Raw genomic sequence first — 19,598 nt, forward strand, 5'->3', positions numbered from 1 at the left:
ATCTGATACATGAGATGCTAGCCATGTGTGGCTATCTGACTGTTAAAAGGTTAATGGAGTTGAAATTTTATTTCCTCCACCATACTAGCTTTACTTCAGTGCTCAGTAGCCCCGTGTATCTGGTGATGACCTTTTTGGATACGCCCCCGTTACATAACATCTCCATCATGGACTGAAGGTTCTATTGGCTGTGTAGCCCAAGGGATGAAGGGATGAAGGGATGAAGGACTACTCCTGTGGAACTCAGGATACACTGTCAGCGTTTGTTGACGAGCTAACCTCACCGACTACATAAAAGCTGATGTAGATGCGAATTTTAGGACTGTCACATTTGCCGTCTCCCTTGCATTCTGTCCCTAGCAAGGACAAGAACCACAGCTGTGGCAGGAGACCCGAGCAAGATGGCTTTCTCTGTGTTTATCAGGAAATGAGGACACTCTCTTAGGTGAAGCAGAACGTACGGACTAATCAGCCACCTGTTTGGTACTAGTGGGCTCAAGAACGCTTGGATCCCGCTATGTATTACACGTAGAAGTTATCACGATATAAACTTGGGTTTTTTATTTTATTTTTTGTTCTTTTTTCCCCCTTTATTGGGTGTTTTAAATTTACATTTCAAATATTACCCCTTTCCCAGTTTCCCCTCCATAACCCCTCATCCCATTCTTCTCTCCCTGCTTCTGTTGGGGTGCTCCTCCACCCACCCACCCAGTCTCTCCTGCCTCCCCACCCTGGCATTCCTCTACACTGGGGCATCGAGGCTTCACAGAACCAAGGGCTTCTCCTCCCATTGATGCTTGGCAAGGCCATCCTCTGCTACACATGAGGCTTGAGTCATGGGTCCCTCCATGTGTATACTCTTTGGAGGTCTGGTTGGTTGATATTGTGGTTCTTCCTTAGGGGTTGCAAACCAGTTCGGCTCCTTCCGTCCTTTCTCTAACTCCTCCATTGAAGACCCTGTTCTCAGTCCAATGGCTGGCTTCGAGCCTCCTCCTCTGTATTTTCAGGCTCTAGCAGAGCCTCTCAGGAGACAGCTGTATCAGGCTTCTGTCAGCACGCACCTCTTGGCATCTACAACAGTTATTTGCTTTGGTGTCTGTGTGTGGGATGGATCCCCAGGTGGGGCAGTCTCTGGATGGCCTTTCCTTCAGTCTCTGTTCCACACTTTGTCTCTGTATTTCCTCCTGTGAGTATGTTTGGTCCCTCTTCTAAGAAGGACTGAAGCATCCACACTTTGGTTTTCCTTCTTCTTGAGCTTCATGTGGTTTGTGAATTGTATTTTGGGTATTTCAAGCTTTTGGGCTAATATCCACTTATCAGTGAGTGCATACAATATGTGTTCTTTCGTGATTGGGTTACCTCTCTCAGGATGATATTTTCTAGCTTCATTCATTTGCCTAGAAATTTCATGAAGTCATTGTTTTAATAGCTGAGTAGTACTTCACTGTGCAAATGTACCACATTTCCTGTAACCATTTCTCTGTTTAAGGACATTAGGTTCGGTCCAGCTTCTGGCTATTATAATTAAGGCTGCTATGAACATGGTAGAACACATGTCCTTGTTATGTGTTTGAGTATCTTTTGGGTATATGCCCAGGAGTGGTATAACTGGGTCCATTTTTCTGAGGAACCACCAGACTGAGTTTTCAGAGTGGTTGTACTAGCTTGCAGTTCCAATGGAGGGGTGTTCTTCTTTCTCCACATCCTCACCAGCATCTGCTGTCACCTGAGTTTTTTATCTTAGCCATTCTGACTGATGTGAGGTAGAATCTCAGGGTTGTTTTCATTTGAATTTCCCTGATGGCTAAGGATATTGAACATTTCTTTAGGTGCTCTATGGACATTCAGTATTCCTCAGTTGAGAATTCTTTGTTTAACTCCCTACCCCATTTTTAATAGGGTTATTTTGTATTATGGAGTCTAATTTCTTGTGTTCTTTGTATTATATTAGATATTAGCCCTCTATTGAATGTAGTATTGGTAAAGATCTTTTCCCAATCTGTTGGCTGCCATTTTGTTATCTTGACAGTGTCCTTTGCCTTGCAGAAAGTTGGCAATTTTATGAGTTCCTATGCCAATTTTTGATCTTAAAGCATAAGCCATTGGTTTTTTGTTCAGGAAAATTTCCCCTGTGCCCGTGTGTTCGAGGATCTTCCCCACTTTCTCTTCTGTCGGTTTGAGTGTACCTGGTTTTATGAGGAGGTCCAAGGAGATAAGAATGGGTTGATTTGCCTTCTTCTGGGTGCTGACTGCCAGTTGAACCAGCACTAAGAGCATTTCCTAAGAGAACAGGTGAGACCAGCACTTCTGCTCCATGGGACCAGCCTGGAGCCCTCAGGACACAGGAATGGAGGAGCAGCCGAATCCATTTTTCTGTCCAGTTGGAAATGGAATAAGTGGGAGATAGATGCCATTTAGAAAAAATTCCATAGGAATAAAGAAATTGGGCAGAAAAGGTTTGCTGAGTAAAAGTTTGGTTAGGTCATGGAATTTCTTCTGCACAGATGCAGAAACCTAGACTAAGGTTCGTAGTGATGGTCAGTCACACCTGCGCTTATAGAAGGGTGACGTGTGGCAAAGGTGACGTGTGGCAAAGGTGGCATGTGGCAAAGGTGACATGTGGCAAAGGTGACATGTGGCAAAGGTAGCTTCCACAGTTGGAGAATGGACTACTTCTCTTAGAAAGAAATTTGGCAAGAAAAAAAAAAAAGTAACAAATGCCACCTGATTATAGAAAATGACCGTCAATAGCTGAAAGACTGCCTATTATACTCAGGGTATATCTTTTATGGCTTTAAATACTTTTAATACCTTGCTGTTTAGTTGTTTTTATTTAAGAGAGAGCAGTCAGGAAAGGAAGAAAACTATAGATAAGTAAGGTAAATAGCAGGGTTTTTCTTTTTGTTGTTCGTTTTACATCTCACTCACTGCCTGCTCTTAGGCAACCCATCGTATAATTCTTTCCCCATTCCCCTTCTCCTCTGACGGTTGGAGTCCCTCTGGGTATCACCCCACCCTGGCACATCAAGTCTCTGAGGGGCTAGGCACATATTCTCCCACAAGACTGCCCAGCTAGAACATATTCCACACACGGGCAATAGCTTTTGGGATAGCCCCCAATAGCAGGGCTTCTTGTATTTAAATTTGCTGCAGTTTTGGTCACTCAAATATTCAAAGACACTACTATTTTTGCACATAGCACTCATGAAAGATCTTCACCTCTCACCAGTTTACTGTTGTATTCTAGAACCTTTGTGCGACATGCAGATCTTCTTCTCAGAGAAAGATGTGGCTCCTCAATTTATGATGATGTGTAAGAACGAGAGTCACTTATCCAAAAGATCAGTTTGAACAATGAGGTAGCAACAGGTCCAACAGAATAAAAATCCCCATTTAGAATAGAAAAGAAGCGAAGTAGGGGAGAAAAAAACCGTCCTGCCAGGGAATTGTCAGTCTCTCCTGGTGTGGCCTGCAGAAGCTGACAATACAGCCCCCAGTGTTCTTGCTCTGTTTCCTTCCTTCTCTGTGGCTGCAGAAGTTTGCAATGCAGAGGAAGCTCTGCCATCCTGAGCCTGCTTCTTGCTGCTGCTGCTGCAGCAACACCACACTGTTTAGGTGACAGGTTTTATGCCTAGAATGGCTCTGCACAGTCCAAGTCAAGATTTACTAGTTCTGTCTTCACTTCTTTATTTTGAATTTAGCAATTGAATTTTGTCCCAATTTTAAACCTTTTCATAGGTGTGTGTGTGTGTGTGTGTGTGTGTGTGTGTGTGTGCACATGTGAGTGTGTGCACACATATCTGTCAGGATAACTTTAGTTGGATTCTAATGATGACCAAAAATGTGTAAATGCCTTTACACAAAATAAACCACGTCTCACTCCTATCACATGTCCAGTGGGATACACGGATGGGGTGGAGATACGCTGCCAACTCCTCCAGCCCACCGACTCCTGTTTACCTTATCCTGTTTCCTGTGTAAATGTTTCCTGATCATCCTGTGCCTGAGCTGGAGATTCCCCAAACTGCCTCCAAAACGTGTCTGTCAGTTTTGAACTTCTTGTTTATTGCTCTAAAACCTGTATTGATTTCTTGGTGTTTACTTTACAAACACTGGCGTCTTGCCTGCATGGATGTCTATGTGAGGGTATCACATCCCTTGGAACTTGAGTTATAGACAGTGGTGAGCTGCCACGTGGGTTCTGGAAATTGAGCCCATGTCCTTTGGAAGAGCAGCCCACGCTCTTAACCATCTCTCTAGACTTGCATTTAAAATCGTTTTATTGCCTAATGACTTCTCTAAATTATACTCCCTTTGAAAAATAGCAATCTCACATAGGATGCTGTCTCACTGACTTACAGCACATGAGTTGTGGTCTACACTAAAAATTAATGACTATTCCGGTCTCAGCCTGTTCCTCAAACTTCTTCCTAGTAGTGGTGAGAAAACCATGAAGCTTGAATAACTCTGATGACATTGATGAGACATTCTAGGTGTCACTATAGCAGGGTAACTTCTGTGCATGTAGGATTTAAAAGCTACAACCATGAAATGTTTCTTTCTTGTCACGTGTCAAAAGCCTTGTCTCTGGCAGGGCAAAAGATGGCCTCCAAGTCAGTAGCAATGAGGGGCTTTTGAGTTTTGTTGTTCAGCCACTTGAAGAGCTTCCTGATCTCAGGGGAAGCTGACACTTCAGACTTTTAATCGGGTGACTTTCTTTGAGTATAGGGAGTGTCAAGGAAATGAGTCATGAGACTAATCAAGATTAGTCAAGAAATGAGCAGAGCAGAAAGAGGAGGATGCCTCCTGTGTGTGTGCCGCCTTCTGCCTGGGGGGTTGGCAATTGAAGAACTTGGTTCTGACCTGTAGGGCATTGTTCAATGCTTAAAATAACTTACACCCAAGTGTAAAGGCTTAAGGGCTCAACCGCAGCCTTATCTGGGCTTTAGTTTAAGGATTTACTGGTGTATTGCTTAATATGCAATTCATTCATATATATATATATATATATATATTATATATATATATGCATGTGTATATAGGTATTCACTTTTTAAAAGCATACTTAGCAATTCTGTAACAACTTTGGTTGTTCTACCCCCACAATCACAATAAAATGTCTTTATGCATGTTTTCTATCTGAGCAAGACTCTGGAAAGGAATGACATCAGCTCTGCTGGTCTCCTGCTGCTGTAATAGCCAGCACGTGAAACCAACACACACTTAGTAGGTCTCAAGCACAGAATCAGTTAGTTCCCCTCGGGTGTAAGTCCAGTCCAGTTGTCTTGCTGCTTCTCAGCAGGATGCTGGTGGCAGACACATGTCCCTTACCATCCTCAAGCGAATAAGAGTAAAGAATCTTTTCTGTGATTCTGCTCTTGGGTTTCTTCCTCTGGAGCAGCCAGAGGAAGCAGTATGCTCTTAAAGGCCTGGAATGGTTATCCTTGCCTAGTCAGTCAGGTGATCTCCCTACCTTTAAACAACTAATTACCATAGTTAATTAGCAAAGCCCCCTTTTCAGTGTAAAGTAACACAGTCATCAGGGTGTGCACAGGATCCCGCCTAACTCACGTGCACTCTCTCTCTCACAGATCTTCACTGGGTTGAGTTTCTGGCTTGCATAGCAACATGGCACATCATTTAGAACATTACACATGAATCACCATGATGCATTATAGTTAAGTTAAATTGGACTTATTGTGACTGTGACATAAAGATTTTTATGTGCTAAAAGATTGTAAACGAGTCTACAAATGTTTCAGGTAACAGAGTATATAAAATGACAGGCTTTTAAGGATATCATAAATAGTGATTTAGCTCGGAACTTTTGATTCTTTGACAGTGAGTAGCAGACCCATGCGCTTTTGTTCACTAAGGAGACAAACTCAGACTTCAGAGAGAAAAGTTGCCAGGGGTAATCTGCTCTCTTCTTGCCCTTTGCTCATACAACTAACCCCAGACTCATAGAAAGTCACACAACCATCTAGTTAGTGGTCATAACTAGGCACAATGTAACCTATTCCTTATCTGGTACCTTAACAGTGTCGGTTGAAGACTTTCTGTGCATCAAGGGCTCTTCCAAGCTCTTTACATGTGTGTTTTCCTTAACCCTTACCACTAACCCACCAGATCTGTGTTATCGTCTCACAGTTGAAGATCATACACAAAGAGGGGTCTTGCTTAGTGTCATACTGTGTGTTGCGGTAGAGAAAAAAACTTGATGTGGGAGCTAACTGGTCTGAGGCTGATGATTCTTCCCACTCCACCAGGTTACTTCTCACAGTGTATTCTAACATCAAATGATTGAGTCACAGAGAACTTGGAGTCTGGCACCGGCGGACACATTCTAGTCCTGCCCCTTGCTGTGTGGCTTTGGGGAACCTTGTGATGTGCTGGGCCCTCAGATGCCTCCTCTGTGGAAGTGGGAAAACTGACAGGATCCTCACACTTTTTTTTTCTTTTTTACTGTTGTTATTTTTAGCCAAGTGGTGTCTGGTTCTCATCCATTAACAGCAGATTTCCAACTCACTTTCGCTTGGCCATGTCAGATTAAATAGGAAATAATAGACTTGGAATCACGAGTCTTGGTCCTGAGACCCTTTAGGAGCTTTTCCTTTGTAGGTCATTTCCTTGTCTGTATCTGGCGCCCATCCCGCATCCCAGATGTCACTGGAGTGGTCACAGGTGATGGCAGTTGTTCACTTGGAGCAGTGCTGATAGGAAATGAGCATTAAAGCATGACTTGGTCTCACACAGGCTCCTCACTCCTCATTCAGTGTGCTCAGGGTGTCTGAGGGGAAAGAGCATGCTGCGTAGTGACACGGCATTTGAAGATCGGTCTAAAATGAAAGCACAACTGTTAGGAAGTGTGGGCCACAAGGTAAAGGGCTTGCTGCACAGGTGTGCGGACTGGAATTTGGATCCTAAGCACCGGAGGAAATGTGACTGTCAGCAGCCATGGGTGCTGTTTGTAATGACACATCATTAGAGCTAGATGACATGTCATTATCTGAAAGACCCTGGCTCAATGAGCAAGGTGGAATGCACCCGAGGAAGATGAGATCAGCCTCAGGCCTTTACATGGGTGTACACACACACACACACACACACACACAAACACACACACACACATGCATATATGTGCTTGCAACCACACACAAAGACATTGGTAAAATAGTCATTATATTAGATTGATGGATACTAGAGTCAACTCTGCTATTGTGTCTTTTTAAAAAAAAACATTTTTATACGTGTGTATGATTGTTTTGTTTTTCTATACCATTTGAAAGTAAATCACAGGTAACAGAAGATTTTGCATCCAAATATTTAACATATATCTCCTAATAGTATGTATTCAATTTTCCCTGCCTTTCTTAAAATTGTGATGTTGTTTAAAATGAGTTGTTCCACTTTGGTTTTACAAACAAGGCAAAATCCATATACCCAAGGTCACTGGATTCCAATCTCCTTACTGTTTTCTAACATAGAAGGTTACCTTACCTAGTTTGCTTGTTTTGATGGTGTTAAGTTGTTCAGAGACTCGGCCAATTGTCTTGAACAATATCCCATATCTGGCTTTGTCTGGCTGCTTCGTATATGCACGCTACCTGTCTTGTGACTTTACTGTCTGTGTTTTTCAAAACTTGATTAGAAACACACTGTCTATTTTTGTCCAGAACAGCTTGGTAGATGGTTCGGTCTGCCTTATATCAGGAAGGTTACATATGACTGTACCTGTTATCAGTGACTTGGTTAAGAGGGTGGTAGCTCCATCGTCCATGTTGAAGTATGTCTGTGAACTGATTATTTAGCTCATACATCTTTTTCCATGGTTTAATTTTCAACAGTAGCCTCCATTGGTGAACTGTGTTAAAAATCATTTATCCCAATGGAGGCTACAAATTAGTATTTTGAAGTCTGTCTCTATTCAAGAGTTTCTGAGCAGAGCAGATATAAGGAAGTTGGTTAAAAGATTCTCAGCACATCAGTAGCACCAACCTCCTTCATTGTTGGGGGAAGGAAACCTTATGGTTTTTAACCATTGATCGGTACATGTTTGCTCTTCATCGAAATCAGCATCTTTTGATGGCTGTGGGTTAGCCATGATGTGTATCAGAGCTGGAAATGAGTAATGAGAAGTGGGTGAAACCTAAAGCAATGTTTCAAAGCGGAGCAAAGAGAAGAGGCTCGGTGAGAGTCTCACACATCAGTAGCACCAACAGCATTTAAGAGAACTTACTAATACCAGCTTCTGGTAAAGCATGTCCCATGTCCGTTTATCTCCAGATGCTATAACATAGTCATTCTAGATGTTATCAACAGATGTAAAACTGCCATCAAGTAAGACTTTCCTTTTTTATAGCTTTCTTTGCCTTTCTCATATCCACTACCCTAAAAACTTTGTTAAATGGTAAAGCTAAAAATCAAGCATCTCTTCCCACCTGGTTTTTTGTCTGTAATATGAAGACCTATTTCTTTCACTGAGACAAAAGCACTGGGGAGAAAGGTGAGCATAAATGAAGTGTGCATTTGACTGTTACTATGAAAAACAAAATGAAGAAGAAATGAGGTCTGATAATTAAAGTCTGCAATGAAGACAAAGCTTATTCCTGTTAAGTTAAAGCTCTTTGTTTCCCATGTTAATTTAATGGTTGGAAGACTGTTTCAAGTGGAAATAAACAATGGTACCTTGTACCGCTCACTCAGGGAGACGTTGTTTAGAAGGGTTTTAAATGTGGTTCCTCTGTGTCTCCTTAAGAACACAGTCCTGCTCACTTGCAGCCTCCGAGTGCTTACTGCTCCAGTCCGTAAGCAGCCATGATGTAATTGATGCCTTTGGCTTTCTGTCTCCTCAGAAGGAGGAGGTAAAAAGCTCCGAAGCACTGTCCAGAGAAGCACGGAGACCGGGCTAGCGGTGGAGATGAGGAACTGGATGACGCGCCAGGCCAGCCGGGAGTCCACAGATGGCAGCATGAACAGCTACAGCTCCGAAGGAAAGTGAGTGTGGCCAGTCCGTCCTCCTGCCCAAGGGCTGACTCTCGGGACTCATGGCCCATTTCCATTCTCGCTGCCTGGTTCTGTGAAGCTGTTTCACCCTCCACTGAGCAGCTGACACATCAGGCCTTTTATTCTGAATGAAGTACCTTGGGGGGCGATAAAGTGTTTTACTTCCATGACAAGATGCTAAGATGTGGCTCTCAGCATTACCTACAAGTAAAATAGTTTGTCCTAGCTTCAAATAATCAATAAAGCCACAGGAACAGGAACAGCAGACATACCGCACCGTGGGGACAATATTAGGGTTTTTTTTAAATATATTTTATTGACTTATTCATTTATTTTATGTATCTGAGTACACTGTATCTTCAGACACACTAGAAGAGGGCATTGATCCCATTACAGATGGCTGTGAGCCACCACGTGGTTGCTGGGAATTGAACTCAGGACCTCTGGAAAAGCAGTCAGTTCTCTGAACCACTGAGCCATCCCTCCAGACCTAGCATTAGTTTTTTAAAATCTTTGATCTGGAGACTGGGGACATGGCTCAAAGGTTAAGAGCAATGACTGGATCCTCATTATCCACATCATGGCTCCCAGCGGTACCTGCAGTTCTATGATCAGACGCCATCTTCTGGCTTCCTCGGGCACGGCACACACATGCTGCACAGACATACATGCAGGCAAACACCCATACACCAGATAATCAAAAAACAATTCTTACTCTAAAAAATCCTTTGATCTGTTGAAGAGATGCTATTGAAAAACTTAGAATTCTTCATTTATATTCAGTTTTATGTAACGGAAGTTATATAATTTATATAATTTAACTTACTTATGTGAAACCAACAATCAAAAGGCAGTGGCACCAAAAAGTTGCTAAACCTTTTCCTCTGTGTAGTGTTTCTTTGAATCCACTGCTGTAGACACTTGGAAAGGTTTGCAAGCATGGGGTAGCCCAGTCTCCAACAAACAACAGTGCTTGTGACTTCCAATCTATAGATGAGGTGCAAAGGGTATCAGGAGAGGGACGTGAGGCCCGGGGCTCACTCAGCCATTGCCACAGGAGTGTGCAGTATTCAGACACATGTAGCCAATTTACAGACCCAAAGCCATAGGAAATATTGGCTTACCATTAATTACTTAAGCCAGTGATACTTTCTCCAACATGATTATATACGGAGAGGATTGTGCGTCTGCAGTGTTTAAGTAGGGCCATACAAACAGGCTGAATGTTTGAGACTTGAGGCGAAGGAAGTCCAGAAGAGTGAAAGGCTAGCAATGGCAGTGGTTCAGTCAGGGGCGTGTGACATACCGCGCATGCGCTAAGGAAACGTGGTCTTTCTGGAAGGAAAACTTTCTCTGAGCTCTGGTCTTTATGAGCCACTGCCTAGGCTATAAAAATGTTTGCTTCATGGTCTCTACGTACAGGTTCATAGTCAAGCATGACTTCCGTCTCGGATGTTTGTCATATTATTGAAGAAATGACACGAATACTCATAAACTCATTCAGTAACTACTACCTTTCAGCACTGCAGACAGTGTGCTGTGAGTTGGGGGTGTGAGACACTCAAGCAAATCAAAATGGAACTTGAGACAGTGGGTTTCGGAATCACAGGAGACAGAAGTCCTCTGCTGGGCTCCTGGCACTTCATGCTTTGGGTACATTACGTAATGCTCCTAGCATGAAGGTGGCTCCCTAAGGCTGACGGGCATCTATTGTTTTCAGTACTCGAGGCTCTGCTGGAAGAGCTGGAGTTATAGCACCATACAAACCAGGCCAGGCCTACGGTAAATTGGGAAACATAAATGTTGATGAAACGGGCAAAGAAAATAAATGAGGAAGTGAGGAAGGTTCAACCAAGCGTCTCCTGAGACTTCAGATCCCTTCGTCCCGAAGAAATGAATCCCCTTGCTTGCGTAGCTTTTTAATTTTAATCTTTATTACATTTACTGAGCAAGACAGAGAGACACGGAGAGGAATAAGTACCTTCATGCTGTTGTCCCTTACACATGGCCACTTTCTCATCCCATCAACCCCTTACATTCTCAGTCCCTTCCTTCCTCTCTCATTAGAGTTATTTCCCAACCTCCACCCCTTGTGACTGCATTTGACTTTCATTTATGTTTACCTGTGCTGTGGCTTACTGTGGGTTAGGACTTCAACATAGCATTTGAAGAAGGCGTGGCCATTAAAGATGAGCCCTCTGCTGAGCAATTGGAAGACGTGTTGTTCTATGCTCAGTAGATACCCTGTTAGCCCACCGACTGTTGGAGCCAAAGCTTATGGTCCAGAGAAGAGGGCTAAGCCGGAGATGCTCTAGGCTGGCCAACACCAACGTAGGCACCATTAAGGGAACTCAGACACGTGGAAAAGGTGAGGTAGGAAGACTGTAGTATTCAGTGACAAAACTGGCAGAGATTGAGACACAGTGGCAACTTGGATGAGCAGAAAGTGGGGACTTTCCCAAGGATTCAGAAAGAGAAATGGATTTCAGGCTCGGGAGGAGAGTGCAGTGCAGAAAAGGGTTGTTTGTCTTTTGTAAAGTGGCATGGCGACTTGCTTATATGCTGGTGAGAGTGACACACAAGCTTTTTTTTCTTTTTGTCAGCCAGAAAAAAAGATTAATAGTAAATTCTGTGAGCGTAGCTAAGAGGATTAAACATGGCGAAGCATGCCGTGGCATACGTGCTCAGTGTAGGCTAAACATGCATGACGGAAATCATCTCCCCGGCCCCCAAGACCAAACAAGAGCAGACACATAAACAGAAGCCTACATGGTGCGGCGGGTGCTTCCGGTGACCGGCGTGGGAGGCTGTAGCTGGTGACCGGCGTGGGAGGCTGTAGAACATCAGGAGGACAGAGCCATGGAAGGCAACATGGATGTTGTGGCCCAGTGCATATCAGTAACATCTTGGCCCTGTCACATCAACAGGAAGTGACATCATCAGTGACAATAAGTTCGCAGGAAGCTGGAGGCTGGCCTGAAGGGAAGGGAGGCTGAGGATGTAACCCCATGTGTCCTTCTGTTTTCAGTCTCATCTTCCCTGGGGTCCGCCTGGCCTCTGACAGCCAGTTCAGCGATTTCCTCGATGGCCTTGGCCCTGCTCAGCTCGTGGGACGCCAGACCCTGGCCACTCCTGCAATGGGTAAGTTGTTCTGCCACATGACCCCATTGTCCCTTAGGTCACTGAAAGTCATATCCCCCCAGTTCATTCTCCTCTCAACAAGATTACCAGCAGGAATAGGGTCCTGGGTCCTAACCGTACATGTTCTCAGTGTTTCCTGTTGTAATTTCGGATCCTCTTGAAAGTAAGATGTCACTGAGAACATTTGAACCTTAAAGAATGTATCTGGGGACTTAGGAGTATGTCTGGGGACTATCTGAGGCAGAGTTCTTTGGCACCAGGCTTCTTCCTACTTCTTTTCTTTCTTCACAATGTGCCCACCAGGTGACATTCAGGTGGGGATGATGGATAAGAAGGGACAGCTGGAGGTAGAAATCATCCGGGCTCGCGGCCTTGTGGTCAAACCAGGTTCCAAGACACTGCCAGGTAAAACAGAAGATATGTCTCTGTTATTTCTCATAGTCTTTGTTGTTTCGGCGTAAAAGTCACTCTTCTTTGCTGACATCTTCTTAACGAAGAAGTGAGTAGAGAACTCTGTTGTTGTGGTGTTTGGAGACTGGCAGTTTGCGTGCGTTCTGGGGGAGCTGGAACTGAGTGACCGGGAAGGGATCGTGTAATCCATACATGGTTGGGACCTCCACCATGTGAGTCACATCGTAACTGTGCTCTGCAAGCGAGTTTTCCAGTTAGCTGTTCTTCAGTTTACTGGGAACTTCGTCCCTCAAACCCCCCTTAGGCATCCTTCAAGTTCTGGGATTGAAATAAAAATAGATTCACTCCACACAGCCCCGTGAGCCCATGAATGCTGGCTGTTCAGTCCTGCAGTGTGTAAGAGGCTGGCATAACCTGGTGCTACATGTCCCAAGCATCACTATAATTCAAGGTGCTCAGAGCCGTAGATAGCCTGGTGCAGAGTCTTCAGGTGCTGTGCAGGGATGAGAAGATCCAGTCCATAAAGCTGTGGATTCTGAAAGTCCCTGTCCCCGTCTGTCCCCAGCACCCGCACCGACATAATTCTGCACTTCTCTCTTAACTCCTCAGTCCTTAGAGGAATTTCGAAATAAAGTTATGTCACTCTGCGGCTTTGGAATCATGTTGTAAAGATTCTGAAGCACATGAGACACAGGAGGATGTGCTTTTCATACAGTTTCTGTCATGTAAGGTCGAAGCCACAGAAGTCCTAGTGAGCTGCCTTTCCAAGCTACTTCTGAATATATCACCCTAGAGCCCATCCCTGCCCGGACTCACCATTACCAGTTAGCGAACGCTTTGAATGGTAACTGAGTCTATGGGGTAGATGAAGAGACAGCCTCATCTCCAACGTATCTAATGAGATCAAAATTTGGGTACCTTAAAAATAAGGTGTTGCTCTTGAACCTTGTTTGTGACTGGGAGCATCATTTAAATTTATACAAGAAAGGGTTGTGGAGGGAAAAAAAAAAAAAAAAAAAAAGACCCGAAAAGGCTATGTCAACAGCTTCATACTGAATGGCTGATAGATAAATGTCCATTGTAGATCTGACGCAGGAGGCAGCCCGGTGGCTGGAGTGACAAGGACGCTGTTGTTGTTGTGCTCCGTGAGTTGGGCACTTGACAGCCTTGGCGATCACTAACTCTGTTTTTATCTCCCAAGCACCGTATGTCAAGGTGTACCTGTTAGACAACGGAGTCTGCATAGCCAAAAAGAAAACCAAGGTGGCGAGAAAGACCCTGGAGCCCCTGTATCAGCAGCTCTTATCCTTCGAGGAGAGCCCCCAGGGAAAGGTGTTACAGGTGTGTACTCATGGGTGACCACGAGGTCGTCCTTAGGTCTAGTGTCTCTTGTGTGGAAGTCTTTCTGTGTGAGCTGCAAAGCAGTGGCCAGTGCTGTACAGCTGCGCTAGCTGCTGCCCTCCTTAAAGGGGAGGCCCCCCAGATGTGTGAGCCTGGGTTACACTCCAGATCAGTGTGCCCATGTGGCTTCTGGCACTACCATGAGGTTTTCCTAATGTAACCGCATCTTCTAGGAGTTTAAGGCAGCATTGCATGAATCAGACACCACGTCTACCTTGACCCTTGGCCGCAGCTCATTAACTAAGCACATTTTACCGTCGTGGTTATGATTTTCTTCTCGGTCATGAAGCCCACGTCTATGCTAACACGAGCTGGTTTGTTTTCTGCCGACAGATCATTGTTTGGGGAGATTACGGTCGCATGGATCACAAGTCCTTTATGGGAGTGGCCCAGATACTCTTAGATGAACTGGAACTATCCAACATGGTGATTGGATGGTTCAAACTCTTCCCTCCTTCCTCCCTAGTAGACCCAACCTTAGCACCTCTGACAAGAAGAGCTTCCCAATCGTCTCTGGAAAGTTCTACCGGACCTTCTTACTCTCGTTCATAGCAACTCTAAAACTGCTGTCACAACAACCAGCGATACAAAAACCAGAAGAGATCGCACAGGTGGGAACCCTGGTACCACTGAATGCTTTCTGTTGTGTCTTCAGAGCCCACGTCTAGGGACACAAAGCAATCCTGTGTTGTCAGAGGGAGACGTACACTTTGTGCCCTAGCACAGGCCCTCAGGAGAAAGAGCAGATCTGTGACAAACTGTCGGGTTTGGAGTTCAATCTGAAGCCATGGATTTAATCTCAAAGAATCAGTCAGCCCTTTTCAATGGCGCCTTTATATTTTTATCGTTTTTCTTCATTTAACTGACCCCAAAGCCCTGTTATGGCACAGAAACGGAGTTCTACAGCCATTAAGCCACATTGCAGGCCAAGGAGCAAAGACCTAGGAAGCATCAGGTGAAAAGCAAGAGACCAAAGAAGTGGTCAGGAGCAGAGCCAGCCACCGGTCCTGGAGGGGCCCCAGCGGGGGAGGGTGGTTTGACTGGGCTGCTCCGGGAGGTATGTCTCTCACTAAGGCCAGGATGTGTTGGACTCTGAACATCACAATTCTGTGACTGCACTGTACTGAATGAAATCAAAGAAACTCTTCCTGCATGGACAGATTAGCTGAATATTTAAATTATCTTCTCGGGGCTGCAACTTGCAAAGAAAAAAAAAGAATAAAAATCAGCCATTTTCAACAATTTATATTATTTTTAAAAATAAATTTCACTAGTGCATGGTTTTAAAATGGGAGAGAATGCAACCAGGTGGAACAAAGACACACCATGTTTATTCTTTAATCATAGTCTGTGTTTTGGCAGACATTCCAAATGAAGCTACTTTCTAGCAGATACAATCCTCTTTATGTGACAGTAAGTACAGTATATTCGACTTGTTTCCACGTTAAATACACAGATCTTATGATTTTCAATATGTGCAAATTTTTCACATCTTTCTCCCTCTTGTCTGTCTCACTTTTCTTCTTTCGCTTTTAGCGTCTCATTTTCTTTACCCCCTCCTCAGTGAAACACACCCAACAGCGCGCGTCTTTGACGTGACTCTCTTATCCCAGGTTTGGTTCAGAGCCGTAGCTGTATCTGAACTTACGGATTTCTCAAATCTCTTCGAGAGCTTTCTGTATTTCAAGTTTGTTGAAAGGATTTCGCAACGTAACTTGGGACATACCATAAAGCAAGTTAGCACGTGTTTGACAAAGAAGATAATCTGAACATTTGAGTTTATTGTACAGTGCGTGGTAATTTTGTTCACCTTAAAAGATTCAGTTTACAAGCGAATCCTAAAAATCACATGGCCTTGTCCAACATTTATTTTTAGCACCAGCATTATTCATACTGGGGGGTTAGTATTATTTGTAGGTCTTAGGTTTTGTTTGTTTTTAATCCGTTAAAGCAGTTTCTTTAGCTGATTTCCATTTACTATGTGAATAAAAACACTGCTCAAGATGTGGAGCCCTGAGAACAAGGGTGTTTATTAATTCATTTTTCTGTAGTAAAACTCAATTTTTCACAAATTACATTTCTAAAGAAATATAGGAAACGTGAATTTGCAACAATTTTAAAGCTCCAATTTTTAGGTGACTCAAGGAAACGTCAATTAGTTATCTGACGCCATCACCAAAAGTCTATGTCCCTTACGTGAGACCCACCTTTGGTTTACAGGAACTTCCTACCATTGGGTAGCTCTGCAAGATCCAGTTTCTCTCAAGGTCCCCGATCAACAGGAAATGTCATTGGTCATGTAGTAAGCCACCGTCCGTTCTGTTTCTTACACACGCTTTGATCACACATCCTTAGAGGTCAGTTTTAACTTCTTGCAGTGATTTTTGAAATTCATCCACATCCATCCTATTTGTTTAAATGGAGGCCATGCGAGCTCGCACACACACGCACACACCCACTTTTTTTTTTGTTTGTTTGTTTCTCTTTTTTGATTCAAATGCTGACCATCGAAAACTGTCATGCTTGATATGGTGCAAAAGTTAAAAATGAGCTTTCACTCAAAATGCCTTCTCCTAATGTGGTGCAACATGAACTACATCAAGACCATGTCTTGGTTTTCTGAGACCTAAGCTGGATCCAGCTGAGGGAAGTGAAAAGAAGGAACACAGTTTGGAAATGATTAGACGCCCGTGACCAGCAGAATTTGGTTCCATAGACCTGTAATGTCTATGCTTGCCCTTAGAGTAGACGTTTACCATCTTCCCCACACTAAGATGCAGTCACATAGCCCTTTCTGCATATTTCTGTGCACACTATTTCTCATTTTAGTAAGAAGGACATGACTGTGGAATATTTGTACATACTTGTCATTAAGCAGTATTTATTTAAAAGTTGGTGTACTTTTTTTTTTTTAATTTTCACACGTCCGCACCTCAGCTTGTGGTTAAGTCATGTATATAGCACTCTGCCGGTGACCACTGCTGCCCTGTACACAGACTGTTTTCGAGTGAAGGGAATTCCAACTGGGGGGGAAACAGGGGGGGAGGGCAGATTAGTCCTGTAACAAACACCAACTGATGTAAATCAAGTTCATTCTGGTGATGGTATTTAACACTTTAAATAAAACATTTTCTTTACATATGTTGTTGAGGGTGCTGTCTGAGATCTCCCCATTTGCATCCCCAAGTCTGCCTTCATTTATCCTGTGAAGTGGCTTATTTATCATTTCCAGACAATAGCACCTCTTCCCTCTCTCCTTCCTCCCTCCCTCCCTACCTCCCTCCCTTCCTTCCTTCCTCCCTCCCTCCTTCCTTCCTCCCTCCCTCCCTTCCTTTCTCCCTCTCCCTTTCTTTCTCCCTTCCTTCCTTTCTCCCTCTCCCTTTCTTTCTCCTCCCTCCTTCTCTCCCTTCTTCCCTCCCTCCCTCCTTCCTTCCTCCCTCCCTCCCTTCTTCCCTCCCTCCCTTCCTTTCTTCCTCCCTCCCTTCCTTTCTTTCTCCCTCTCCCTTTCTTTCCCCTCCCTCCCTCCCTCCTTCCTCCCTCCCTTCCTTCATTCCTCTCCCTTTCTTTCTCTCTCCTTCCCTTCTTCCTTCCTCCCTCTTTTCCTTCCTTCCTTTCTCCCTCTCCCTTTCTTTCTCCCTCCCTCTCTTCCTCCCTCCTTCCTTCCCTCCTCCCTCCCTTCCTTCCTTATGACATGAATACATATCTAGTCTTACCACATTGCTGTTAGCAGGATGCATCTATAAAGTCTAGGAATATTTTTGCTTTTATCAGTAACAGTTGCTAGGGTGCTGTGCAGTTAGACTAGGCAGCCTGGAGATTTTATGAATGGAATGGATGAGGTCTCAATTTGCCCTGAGGGTTACAGACAGCACACTGCTTAACTTCTGTCACATTGTTGTGAAGAGACATCACGACCAAGGAACCTTATAGGAGAAAGCATTAAATTAACCTACTTGCATTCTCAGAGGTTTATCCATTATCACTGTGGTGGAGATCATGGTGGGATACAGGCCACCTTGGTGCTAGAGCAGCAGCTGAGAGCTAGAACCCCATCTGCAGGCAGAGAAGGGGGAGCAAGACATGCTTGACCTGGACTTTTGAAACCTCAAAACCCAATCCCCATAACACATCTCTTCCAACAAGGCCATGCCTCCCAATTCTTCCCAAACCGGTCCACTAACAGAACCAAATGTTGAAAAAATGTGAGCCTTTGGGTCATTGCCATTCAAGCTGGCACTCTGGGTGTGCTGGTCCCTGGGTGAAGCTGTCATTCTACTGATATGTTTCTATTTCAGAATCTCTTCAGCTTTGTGAGGGGCTGGGGATTATTTCCAGTTGGGGAGACACATGTGGGAGCTTGAACTAAAGATCTGTTCAAAGAACGCCCTGTGCTGTGTGAGTGTAAGTGTAAGTGTGTGAAACTGTCCTGTCCTTGCACCTTTCTCTGGCCGTTCCTCAAACCCCAAACAAGAGAACCCCAGGAGAGTTTCCAGTGGGTTGTCCAAAGGCGCCAGCAAGTCCTAGCTGGGATTAACATTCACTGACACTACTCTGCCTCCATTCTTGCTCACAGAATTTTCCTCTATTAACAACCATCTTTCTATCCCATCAGACACTATTTTTCATTCTTCAAAGTATACAGCAAGATATTTCTCTTGCCATCTGGGAACTCCTCTTATAAAGTCCCCAGAGAAGCCCTTCACTGTTCTCAAAAACTGACCCATCTTGGTCTCTTTTACAACTCTCAGGAACAGTCCCTGACTCCGTTCTTGCGGCAGGGTTGGTTGTCGTGGATGGTAAGGCCTTCACATAAGGATTCTGATGCCAAAGTTCCACCATGACAGGAGTAGGTAAGAAATCAGTCACCAAGGATGGCCTGAACACTTAGACAATATGTGTGCTCCACATTTGTGTCCACCGGGCTATCTTGTGCCCACTTGTGTTTACAAGCAACAGAAACTCAAGCTCACTCTGGTTTGTGAAGTGTTGATTGAAACATCAAATCTGAAAGTCTGAAAACGACTGAGCAGCTGCCCTCTTAAAGCATCAGGTAAGCACGTGAATCCCTTAGTCTGAAAATAAGAGAAAAAATCTACCACTCAAAGTCTTCCTGGGACTCAACTCAATCACCCATGACCACCGGCTTTCCCTTTTTCTTCTTGGGAGTAGAGAGAAAAGCCATTACTACTCTTCCGTCATTAAATCAAAATCTTGAGCAGCAGTTAAGATTTTATGTCCTAGGGCACACGTGAATTTTGTTTTTGTTATCTCCCCAGTGTTTAGAACAACGTTTGCCATATAAACATCAATGTTTAATAAATATCTGGCAAATTTAATCTAAGCCTTACTTCGCTTAGCAGTATTATTCCAGGCAGAACAGAGAACAAAACATGGCTACCCTCAAGGCGGCTTTCATTTTCCCAAAGACAACCCAGAGGAAGAATCCCAAATGAGCTTGTAACATTTCTGGTGTAAGATCTCTAGACTCTTGTGGGAGCGGGTCGTGAATTGTTGGGGTAGCTGGTGTTTGCAAACGGGTCAATGGAGACAGTGGGGGGTTGTAAGCTAGAGACGGGAATATATATGCTAAGCAAAGAGCAGAGAGGGTAAGAAATCTGGGGGAATCTCTACCACACCTT

General features: G+C 44.1%; 1 protein-coding gene across 26 annotated transcripts in view; it reads left to right on the forward strand.

Annotated features, from left to right (window-relative positions):
- The window catches only part of RIMS2 (regulating synaptic membrane exocytosis 2), a gene marked incomplete at both ends in the record, with an annotated part of 425,123 nt that extends 410,612 nt beyond the window's left edge, over positions 1 to 14,511 (forward strand). For all 26 annotated transcript variants that reach the window (XM_080909305.1, XM_080909325.1, XM_080909329.1 and 23 more), the window contains 5 exons: positions 8,856 to 8,997; positions 12,035 to 12,147; positions 12,451 to 12,552; positions 13,760 to 13,899; positions 14,293 to 14,511. In XM_080909305.1, the coding sequence (XP_080765431.1) occupies positions 8,856 to 8,997; positions 12,035 to 12,147; positions 12,451 to 12,552; positions 13,760 to 13,899; positions 14,293 to 14,511 (716 nt within the window). The remainder of the gene's footprint in view (positions 1 to 8,855; positions 8,998 to 12,034; positions 12,148 to 12,450; positions 12,553 to 13,759; positions 13,900 to 14,292) is intronic.
- Between the last annotated feature and the right edge of the window lie 5,087 nt (positions 14,512 to 19,598).

This window comes from Micromys minutus (assembly GCF_963924665.1).
Source record: "Micromys minutus genome assembly, chromosome: 33".
Taxonomy (NCBI): domain Eukaryota; kingdom Metazoa; phylum Chordata; class Mammalia; order Rodentia; family Muridae; genus Micromys; species Micromys minutus.